Genomic DNA, 12,608 nt, shown 5'->3' with positions numbered 1-12,608 from the left:
AAGCTAGAGTGCATGGGAGAAGTGACAAAGAGAGAGAAGGGGAGATATAGAGAGATGGGAGAGAGGCTACGGATGGCAAAAGACAGGGAGAGTGAGAAGGGGGGAGGGAGAGAGGGGGGGAGAGAGAAGGGAGAGAGAGGGAAGGAGGGAGGGAAAAGAGTAAAGGGGAGATATACAGTAGAGGGATGATGGGAGGGAGAGAGAGAAGGACGAGAAAAGACAGGGAGAGGAAGAAGGAGAGAGGGAGAAAGGGAGAGAGGGAGGGAGAGAGGGAGGAGGAGAGAGAGATAGGGAGGGAGGGAGAGGAACGACAGGGAGAGGGAGAAGGAGAGATAGGGAGGGAGGGAGGGAGGGAGAGAGGGAGGGAGTGAAGGAGAGAGAGGGAGCTCTCTGATCAGACTTTCAGTCATATCTTCCTGCTTCCTGTTTGACACACTTAAGGAGGGGAGAGAATTTGATTGAAAAATCAGAGCATCTCCCATTTCCCTGAAAGCTCCTGCGACTCCGTTCTGCAGCGCTGCTGTCCCCGGGCCCCACGGAGGGGAGGGGCGTGCGTTTAACTTTATGGATATTTATATTCGCACGCATTAGGCCAGATTACAGGCCCCGGACTCCCGGGGGAGGGGAGATAATGGACCTGATGATGGACATTTGGGGAAATGAGAGGAGCCTGCAGGAACACCCTCCCAACACACACACACACACACACACACACACACTCCCAACGCTTCCATGATACACTTCTAAACCACTTCATCTCCAGCACCAACACACACACACACACACACACACAGACACACACACCCTCCCAACACTTCCATGATAAGCTGCTAAACGACTTCATCTCCAGCGCCAAGCGATTGGGCAGCACAAAGAGACATGTCTGCAGCCTTTATGTGAATCTCCAGCATTGCTGTTATAGACACACACACACACACACACACACACACACACACACACATTTTGATACACTCACAATAATAAATACAGACACACACACAGACACACACACACTTTAATATGTGCACACACACACATTCATATATGATAGGCAGTGCTGCTATCTCTGTCTTTAGTCTTTACCCCGATTCCTTTTATCGCTTTTCACTTCCAACCACCCCCCTCTCCCTCTCTCTCTCTCCCTCTCTCTCTCTCCCTCTCTCTCTCTCTCTCTCTCTCTCTCTCTCCCTCTCCCTCTCTCTCTCTCTCTCTCTCTCTCTCTCTCCCTCTCTCCCTCTCTCTCCCTCTCCCTCTCCCTCTCCCTCTCCCTCTCTCTCTCTCTCTCCCTCTCCCTCCCTCCGTCACCTGTCTCTACCACTCCCAGAACTGGCTCAGGTTGTGTGTGTGTGTGTGTGTGTGTGTGTGTGTGTGTGTGAGGAGTGGAGATGACTCCAGAGTGCTGTGTGAGGGTAAGCTCAGCCGAGGCCCGCCCCTGTGTGTGTGTGTGTGTGTGTGTGTGTGTGTGTGTGTGTGTGTGTGTGTGTGTGTGTGTGTGTCTGTGTGTGTGTGTGTGTGTGTGTGTGTGTGTGTGTGTGTGTGTGTGTGTGAGAAGTGGAGATGACTCCAGAGTGGTGTGTGAGGGTGAGGGTGAGCTCCGGGACGTCTGCAGTGTGACAGAGAGACAGACAGTGTCCAGGCTAACGCTTACACTAACACACCGACATTTTTTAGTTCACTAAAGAACTAATTAGAGATTACGCAATGCCTCCAATTTGGAATAATTCAATTAAGTTAAATGGGGTGTCGTAACAATGGGCTGTCTCAAACTCGGATACACTGCGTTGAATGGAAACAATTATGTTTAAAATTGTACACGGTACCTTTCAAATAAATAAATAAATACATAGATAGATTAAAAGCTCTGCAGCAAAGCCATTTCCAATTTCTGAGTGCCAGATTGATTTTACGAAAGGACACTGAGAAATTAGAGGTTAACACGCTAAGGAAGTAGAGGGTAACAAAGACGCATATGTATAACTCTAAAACACTCAGTTTCATAACACAATCAATAAACACAATACATCAGTGAATCACAATCAACACAAATCAGATTCACACTAAAACTAAGACACTCAGATATCACTAATTTGTCTGGTTGTGTGACATAAATGGGTTTGTCACATAAATGTGGGTCATAAACTCTTTGTCAATGTGAAGTTTTATTATACATAAAAGACAATGTATCAATGCAATTATCTCACACACCCCTGTGCGCGCGCACACACACACACACACACACACACACACACACACACACACACACACACACAGGGATGTGGTCATGCGCTCCACTGTCAGGCTAACTGCACCTGATAAAATGTTAATGACATTAGATTGATTGATGAGGTCACATGGTATTGATCGATGATGTCGTTAAATGCCTGTGTACAATTTGTTTTCAATGGAGCTCTGTAGGTTCATATTGACTGTTAAATACATCATAGACGGACAGATGGTTAATATCGACAGATACATACAGTGCATCATAGACTGAAGGGGAGTTCATATTGACTGACATCGACCGGCCATACATCACGGACAGACAGGTAGTTAATGTGGTATTGATGAACACAAGAAGCAGGAAGTAGAGCCTGTGGTCGAGGCCTGTGGTCAACACTCAAGCGACCACTCACAGGAAACTCAACACATCGACTGAGTGGCCTGCACACTCACCAAAGACCTGGGTTATGCGTACAGGTGTGTCTATATTAGAAAATGAGAATGTCGTGGATAATCCCATTGCCCAGACTGAGAGATTAAAGGCTCAGGAACCATCGGTGTTGATGTGATTTAGCTGATTAGAGATTATCTCAGGTTGACATTTCTGTATCATGCATTGTTTATTCTAATATTTTGAGATTGAGGATTTTGGATTTCGATGTGTTGTAAACCCTAATCATCAAGATTAGAATGATCAAGATTAAAACAAGAAAAAGGCTTGAAATATTACAGGTGTAATGAATCTAGATTATTTGAAAGTTTTACTTTTTGAAAATAAATTACGGGAAAAGATCATTTTTTGAGATGCACCTGTAAGATGAACATTCTAAGCAAATAGTTTGTCGCTGTGTGCGTGTGTGTGTGTGTGTGTGTGTGTGTGTATGGGGGGAAGGGGGTTACACCTAAGCCAAACTTCCATCCAACTGTACTGTGCATGATAACACACACTCTGACACTTCAAACAGACAGACGCACACACACCACACACACACACACACACACACACCTCAAATACATACCACAGGGTAGGGTAGGTGTTAATTCAATGACACAACAAGACTTGCTTTGGTTTCAGTCTTTTTTATTCTGAAAAAGAGGAGATGCATTCTGAGACAAAGAGAGGTGCATATGAGAGGTGTTCAGAACATAAAGCTGTGCGCTAATACAGTAGCTCATTCCTGGTGATTCATTGGAGTGTGTGTGTGTGTGTGTGTGTGTGACCCCTACAGCTCCAGCCCAATTCAGACCCACAGCAGCAGCTCCACATACACACTCCCCAAAGATACAACACTGCACACACTCCTTCACCATTAAATAGAAATATAACTCTAGCTAAAGCAGCACAGGGGGGAGAGCCACATACACACACACACACACTCACACAACTCCCCACCCACACACACCCACACGCACCAACACACACACAGGTGTTGCACAGGAGTTGCTTGGAATGGTAGAGGGGCAGTCAGCCCTGACAGGAAGTGATAAGAGTAGGAGAGAGCAGGGCACATACACACACACACACACACACACACACACACACACACACACACACACACACACACACACACACGAGCGCTTACACTCACACTCGCAGAGGGAGGAGGGAGAGAACAGTGCACAAACATAAAAGAATAGAAGAGAGAGGAGGAGCAGGGAGGGACAGAGGGAGAGAGAGAAGAGAGAGAGGAGGGAGAGGAGAGAGAAGAGAGAGAGGAGAGGGGAGAGAGCGAGGAGGGAGAGGGGAGGGAGAGAGAGAAGAGAGAGGAGAGAGAGGGAGAGGAGAGAGAGAAAGATTAAGAGATTTTGAGACAGAAGAGAGAGAGAGAAAAAGATGGGAAAGTAAAAGGAGAGAGAGACAGAGAGAGAGAGGAGGGGGAAAGGAGAGAGAGGAGAGACAGAGAGAGAGAGGGAGATGGGGGGGAAAGAAAGAGAGAGACAGAGGGCGAGAGAGAGGAGGGCGAGACAGACTAAGTGGATCTCAAGAGGATAAATAGCCATGCAGACCCTCCTGTTCTGACCAGGGCATCACTGAGTGTGTGTGTGTGTGTGTGTGTGTGTGTGTATGTGTGTGATGGGGCGATAGCGGGTGGGGGGGTGGAGTTCTCAAGTCTCTGAGTCTATGTGGGTGGATGGGTGACAGTTAGCAGAACCGACCATGTTACAGTATATGAGAAGAGAGCACACACAGTGACACACACACACACACACAGACACACACACCAGAGGAGTGTGTGCCACCTGATGTAACCACATGCAGGTGTGGTGTGCATCACCTCTGTGGGTCATGTGACATCTGGACACGCGGTCTTCTACAGCTGAGCTAGCGGAGCAGGAGGAGGCGCACAGGAGTATAGAGGAGACTACAGGGCCAACACCTCCTCCCTGCAGAGAGGAGGCGCACAGGAGTATAGAGGAGACTACAGGGCCAACAACTCCCCGCAGAGAGGAAGAGGAGGTTCACGGGAGTATAGAGGAGACTACAGGGCCAACAACTCCTCCCTGCAGAGAGGAGGCGCACAGGAGTATAGAGGAGACTACAGGGCCAACACCTCCTCCCTGCAGAGAGGAGGCGCACAGGAGTATAGAGGAGACTACAGGGCCAACAACTCCCCGCAGAGAGGAAGAGGAGGTTCACGGGAGTATAGAGGAGACTACAGGGCCAACAACTCCTCCCTGCAGAGAGGAGGCGCACAGGAGTATAGAGGAGACTACAGGGCCAACAACTCCCCGCAGAGAGGAAGAGGAGGCGCACAGGAGTATAGAGGAGACTACAGGGCCAACAGCACCTCCCTGCAGAGAGGAAGAGGAGGCGCACAGGAGTATAGAGGAGACTACAGGGCCAACAGCACCTCCCTGCAGAGAGGAAGAGGAGGCGCACAGGAGTATAGAGGAGACTACAGGGCCAACAGCACCTCCCTGGAGAGAGGAAGAGGAGGCGCACAGGAGTATAGAGGAGACTACAGGGCCAACACCTCCTCCCTGCAGAGAGGAAGCGCAGGAGTATAGAGGAGACTACAGCGCCAACACCTCCCCGCAGAGAGGAGGCGAATAGGAGTATATCCTCCCTGCAGAGAGGGACACTGGCCTATCATCAGAAATAAAATCAAAATACAATCTCAGTTTTCCTACTTTATATGGGGTGGGGGGGCTTATTTCCTCAGTTTTGGGAGGGGTGTTCATCTGTCACATTCTCCACCTCATAACCACAACTCTGACCCCCTCACATAGTTTAGAAACCCCCTACCCACCCCTTCACATGGTATAGGCCATCCTAACCCCCCCACCCCACACACACACTCACAGACACACACACACACACACATGGAATAGGCTACCCCCGACACGGTATAGATCATCCCCCCCCCCCCCCGCCCATGGAATTGGTCATCCTGACCGTCGCCCCCTCACCCCCAGAACATGGTATAGTCCATTCCCCTGACCCATGGTATTTATAATCTTGACCCCCCCTCACAAGGTAAAGGCCAACCCCCCCCCAACCTGGTATACCCCACCCCTCCCCGAAACACATTCACACATGGTATGGACCACCCCCTCTCACATAGTATAGGCCACCTACCACATGGTATAGATCATCCTGTCCCCCCCCCCCCCCCACCTGACATGGTATATCCCCCCCTTCACATGGTATATCCCCCCCCCCCCCTCACATGGTGTAGGCCACCCAGTAGATGAGGTTGACGACGGCGAAGGTCGCGGGGAAGACGGCGCGTGCGTAGATGTCGATGGTGTCGGCGTCGATGGGCTTGAAGGCGCAGCGGCAGCACTTGCTCTCGTCCCCGCTCTCGCCCCGCCGTGAGCGGCTCCCGCGGCTGGACGTCTCGCCCTCCGCCGCCCCGCCCCCTGACCCCGGCGTCACCGCCCCCGAGGCGTCGGCCGAGCCGCTCCGCTGACCCCCCCGCTGCTGGGGCCGGTTCTGGATCAGCAGCCCCTGGTTCATCCCCGCCACCGACAACGAGAACAGCACCATCGCCTGCTTCCCGTTCTTCACTATGGACTGGAGAGCACACACGCACACGCACACGCACACACACACACACACACACACATGCACGCACACATACAGACAGACACACAGATACACAGACACAGACACAGACAGAGACACAGACACAGACACAGACACAGACACAGACACAGACACAGACAAAGACACAGACACAGACACAGACACAGACACAGACACAGACACAGACACAGACACAGACACACACACACAAACCATACACATGCACACAGACACACACACATACACAGACACACACAGAAAGACACCAGATTATTGCATTTTGGACTAACGAATAATCAGGTCATTATTGAGAGCAGACAGCTCCAGAGATCCCATGTGATAAGCACACACACACACACACATACAGAGGTCCCATGTGACTAGCATGGAGGATGCAGTGGGTCTTTGCGGTTCTACTGAAGTTTGAAAAGATTGTGAATTGTGAGATTCAGCCTGTTTCCCTATTGCTGTGTACCGACTCTTAATCTCTTTATGACAGGAAGCCATTAGGACTGTCACAAAACACAAGAAAAATACCCACAGTATTTAACATAAATCATATACACTACTGTGCATAATACATTTTATTCGTTCACATGTATCACTACCCAACCTCTCATATTATTCAATGTTTAATTGCTTAATCTAATCTAATTGTTGTTGTGGTTCAATTAAATTCTAATTTATTGCAGTCACCGCACAGGTCTTGTTTAGCTCTGCCCCAGTGGTGTCCTAGTGTTTACTGCTGTTGTTGTTGTTGTTGTTGGTGGTGGTGGTGGTGTTTATGATGTTTACCTCTGCATTCTGTTCTGTCCCTGTGGTGTCCTAGTGTTTATTGTTGTTGATGTTGTTGTTTTTGTTGTTGTTGGTAGTGTTTATGATGTATACCTCTGCATTCTGCTTTGTCTCTATGGTGTCCTAGTGTATACTGTTGTTGTTGGTGGTGATGGTGTTTATGATGTGTGCCTCTGCATTCTGTTTTGTCATGGTGTCCTAATGTTTACTGTTGTTGTTGTTGCTGTTGTTGTTGGTGGTGTTCATGATGTGTACCTTTGCATTCTGTTTTGTCCCTGTGGTGTACTAGTACTAGTGTTTACTATTGTTGCTGTTGTTGTTTATGATGCGTACCTCTGCGTTCTGCTTCTCGGTCTTGTCCCTCTTCTCCTTCTTGCTGTAGTCGGCGTTGTAGTGGGCGAAGGCGTACTCGATGAGCGCGGCGAACACGAACACGTAGCAGATCCAGAAGTACACGTCCAGCGCTTTAATCGCCGTGGCGCGCGGGAGGGACGAGCGGGCACTGATCATCAGCGTTGTCATGGTGAGCACAGTCGTGATTCCTGCAACGTCACACATGTGGTCACTACTGAACCTGAGAGACTCACAACATGGTGCTGTGAGATAGAACTGTCGGTTAGAACTATGGGACATAACTGTGGAATAGAACTGTGGAATAGAACTATGGGTTAGAACTGTGGGTTAGAACTGTGGTCCATGGCCCTATGTGTTAGAATCAATGACACTCATTGGTCATGACGTTGTCATTGGATGTCCTCTGCATGGAGTTGGAACTGGCTATTGTGGTGATGCAGCAAGTTGTTACTGTAGGACTGAGTAACTGTTACACTCTCCTGGATGGGGGTATAGGAAGGCGTGTTTGTTGTGTGTTGTGTGAGGATTCATTGTAATGTCTTGGAACCATCTGCAGTGTTTGAGTTTCTTCAGAGAGAGCTGTGATTGGCTGTCTTACCCAGGGAGACTCTGGCTGGCACAGCTGATTGGCTGATCCAGAAGGACACCCAGGACATGGCGACCAATAGGATGGAGGGCATGTAGGACTGGATGATGTACACGCCTCTGTTCCTCCTCAGCTGGAAACGCAAGCTGAGGCGCGGAAACTGGCCCGCTGCACACACAAACAAACACACAAACAAACAAACAATAAACATAAACACACGCTGTGATCACAACTCTCACACAGACAAACAGGCTGGAAACTGAACACAGAAACTGGACACAGACACACATACGCACACACACACACATACTCATATACACAGACACAGGCACAGACACATACACACATCTACAAAAACACACTCACACACATCCACAAACAATTACACACACACAAGCCACAAACACACACACACACACACACACACACACACACACACACACACACACACAAACACACAGACACACAGACACACACACACACACACACACACACACACACACACACACACACACACAGAGACACACACAACACACAAGCACACACACACTTACACACATACACAAACAAGCACACACACACAAGCTACAAACACACACACACACACACACACACACACACACACACACAAGCCACAAACACACACACACAGACACACAGACACACAGACACACACACACACACACACACACACACACACACACACACACACACACACACACACACACACACAAACACACAGAGACACACACAGCACACACACACACACACACATACACACACACACACACACTCTCGCTGACCTGACTTGAAGTTCATGGTCTCGGTGTGGAAGCGGTAGTGAGTGATGGTGAACTGGGAGAGTTCCAACTTGTCCAGCCCGTGGATCTGCTTCTGATTCTCTGACCAGTAGTACACAATGTCCTCAGAGGAGTAGCCATCTGTACACACACACACACACACACACACACACACACACACACACACACATATCCATAGAGGATTATTCTTAAGAGTGGTAGATATATCTAAAGTGTCCATACACATTCAGACTCACTTACACAGCCCTTCAGATGCAGTTAGAGATTTAAACATTCACACACACACACACACACACACACATTTAGATGCAGTTGGAGATTCAAACACTCCCACACACAGGTTTTAGATGTAGTTTGTGATTCAAACACTCACACACACATTTTAGATGCAGTTGGCGATTCAGACAGATTTTCTTTTCTCTCTCACTTACTCTCTCTCTCTTTCCCTCTCTCTCTTTCTCTCTCTCTTTCTCTCTTTGGGACTCCTGTCAGATAAAGGCTCTTATCTCTCTAAAGGGCATCTTTATTCTCTGCCATTCCCCTTTCCGGACTCCTGGGATTGGCAGTGTGCTTGTGTCATTTCCTGTGGATTAAAAGCTGTCAATCAAGCTTCCTGCTGCCTCTCCTCCTTAACAATCTCACACACCTGATTCTTTAGTACAGGGCCAGGGTTCCTTAGGACAGGGTTAGGGCATGAGTTCTTTAGGACAGGATTAGGGCCTGAGTTCCTTAGGATAGGGCTATGGCTTGAGTTCTTTAGGGCAAGGTCTGGGTTCTTTAGGCCCGTTCTGCCCACAAGCAGTACACACTGATTTAAAATCCAATTTCCAAGATGGCGTGTCTGCTGGGATCTCCAACTGTGGATTTATGAAAAAAATCTGTATATAATCTGTATCTTCTAAAAACTGGATTTGGAGAGTTAGTCTGAACAAGGCCTATGGTGCAATATGTTCAGCTCTAACAGGCACTATAGCACCCTGGGTGGCAGCGATAGCAGGTGTTAGCATGCTGCTGTAAAGTGCTAGTGAAGATCATTCTGGAGATGTAAAGTGTTAATGAAGGTCGTTCTGTAGCTGTAAAGTGTTAATGAAGGTCGTTCTGTAGCTGTAAAGTGCTAGTGAAGGTCGTTCTGTAGCTGTAAAGTGCTAGTGAAGGTCGTTGTGAAGGTCATTCTGTCACTCACAGCTCTCCAGGTCCAGCATGCACTCCTGCTCATCCATGGGGTACTTGGTCAGGTCCATGTCACACGCCACAGTGGACGTGATCCTGTGGGTTAGCACACACACACACACACACACACACACACACACACACACACACACACACACACACACACACACACACACACGTGGAAACATGATTACACATTCAATCTCTGTGACACACATATACACACTTCCACATGCACACTCACATACACATCACACACACACACACACATACACACACACACACACACACACACACACACACACACACACACACACACACACACACACAACAACAACATTTTCAGCCTCAGCTAAACACACACACACACACACACACACACACACTCACCGGCTGCTGTAGAGGATAACTCCATCAGGCTGCAGACGGATGAGCTTGTTCTCCACGGTGACATCATGGAACCAGGCGGACTTGGCGTTGACGATGAAGGTGTCCGGTAGCCACAGCTTGTCCACGAAGCGACTGTCCAGCCCCAGCGTCTTGTTGGTGTGGTTATACGACAGCCGGTCATCTCGCCAGCTCTGCCGAAGGAACACCGTCATGGTGTATTCCTACCAGAGCACAGGGACACCGGTGAGACACACACACATGCACGCACACACACACACACACACACACACACACACACACACAAGCGCACACACACACACACACACACACACACACACACACACACACACAGACACACACAGTTATTACTATTACTAACATTACTACTGCTATTATTACTATATTATCTTGGTTTTTATCTTGTTTTGTTTTTATATGTGAAACACTTTGGATTAGTTATGCTGTCTCTAATGTGCTTTATAAATAAGGTTGGCATGACTCGACTTGACTTAATGTGATTCCTCAAAGAAAACAACGAGGGAAAATCCAATGGGAGCTAAATTTTGAGAAGGAAAGGCTCCTCATAGAGAAAAACATATATATTTTTTAATAAAAACACACGTGTCTTTAATAACATTTCATTAAGCTGAAGAATACACAGCAAGGGATTTCAGAGCATTCCTCTTTAGAAAATATCTTGTCAGATTTCCCAGGTCCTCTCTTGTGCATTCTCATCATAAGCTTTACACACACACACACACACACACACGCTTTGTTTTATTTATTTAGTCTGGTTTTTGGTTTTGTTTCTTGCCTTGTATAGGGTTTAATTATTGCAGTATTTATATATTATTTTTGACAATGTTGATATTTGATTTGCATTGTTTTTAGACATTTAATTGTTGTTTTGCTTTTGTTCTGTTTATTCTTATATGCAAACCATGTTGTAACTATATTTAGAAAAGTCAGTTTAGAAAAGTATAAATAAAGATTATTGTTGTTGTTATTATTATTATTATTATTATTATTATTAGCTTTCTATGGAGTTCAAATCAGTGGACTGAGACAATCATGGCAGCAAACTTGATTTTGTGTTCAGTAAACAATTTTTTTTGTGCTGATCTGGACCTACAGTACAGTACGTTTTGGACCATTGACCTCCTGGATGATCCAATCATTACCCACTTTTAGTGTCTTGGCCGAGGCATCCAAAATTGTTGAATTAAACGCCAAGGTTTTTCCCAGACTTCATTATGCCGTGAACCATAAAGAGAGAGGCTCCCAGGGCCTTTGGATTTAAAAAGGCTCTCTCCAGTACAGACGCTTCTCTGTGTGGGCCAAATCCACCTTGAAGGTTAATTTCTCTTTTCATCTGACCATAGAACATGATTCCGGGCAAAGTTTTTTTTTTTTTTCTTCTCTCATAATACATTTGCTTCCCTTCAAGGTTGAATTTTCCCCTTCATTGTTGTCATTGTGAGACTAAGATAAAACGGCCAAATGAAATTTTTTAATACTTCTTTTTACTCATCTTTACCAGGGATGCCAATAAATGTGGGGGGCGTTTTTTTACACAGACACGCACGCACGCACGCACGCACGCACGCACACACACACACACGCACACATGCACACACACACACACACACACACACACACACACACACACACACACACACACACACACATATATACCTCACTGGAAAGGGACACTAATGGCGTGAAAAAAGCACACATGCATACGCACGCACACACACACACACACACACACACACACACACACACACACACACACACACACATACACACACAAATACACACACAAACCCACTCACACAGGGGACATCAAGGACACCATGAAAACACACAATACACACACACACTCACACACAGACACACATGCTCAGAGAATACAGGGATCAAGGACACCCCACACACATTCTCATACACACACACACAAACACAAACTCATACGCACACACACATACGCACACACACACACACACACACACACAAACACAAACTCATACGCACACACACATACGCACAAACAAACACACACACACACAAACACAAACTCATACGCACACACACATACGCACACACACACACACACAAACACAAACTCATACGCACACACACATACTGTACGCACACACACACACACACACACACACACACACATACATACGCACACACACATACGCACACACAGACACACACACACACACGCTCAGAGAAG

The 12,608-nt window shown here is 47.3% G+C and overlaps 1 protein-coding gene across 1 annotated transcript in view; it reads right to left on the bottom strand.

The window, feature by feature from the left end:
- Positions 1-5,886: 5,886 nt before the first annotated feature.
- The window catches only part of gabrd (gamma-aminobutyric acid type A receptor subunit delta), a 26,538-nt gene continuing 19,816 nt past the window's right edge, over positions 5,887-12,608 (bottom strand). The window contains exons 4-9 of the mRNA XM_062542187.1: positions 10,367-10,587; positions 9,990-10,072; positions 8,789-8,926; positions 7,998-8,153; positions 7,379-7,587; positions 5,887-6,238 (exon numbers count right to left, since the gene is read on the bottom strand). Of these exons, the coding sequence (XP_062398171.1) occupies positions 5,888-6,238; positions 7,379-7,587; positions 7,998-8,153; positions 8,789-8,926; positions 9,990-10,072; positions 10,367-10,587 (1,158 nt within the window). The 3' untranslated portion in view covers position 5,887. The remainder of the gene's footprint in view (positions 6,239-7,378; positions 7,588-7,997; positions 8,154-8,788; positions 8,927-9,989; positions 10,073-10,366; positions 10,588-12,608) is intronic.

This window comes from Sardina pilchardus, chromosome 7 (assembly GCF_963854185.1).
Source record: "Sardina pilchardus chromosome 7, fSarPil1.1, whole genome shotgun sequence".
Classification (NCBI taxonomy): domain Eukaryota; kingdom Metazoa; phylum Chordata; class Actinopteri; order Clupeiformes; family Clupeidae; genus Sardina; species Sardina pilchardus.
The sequence above is the reverse complement of the archived record's forward strand: the minus strand, read 5'-3'. Positions and strand labels throughout refer to the sequence as shown.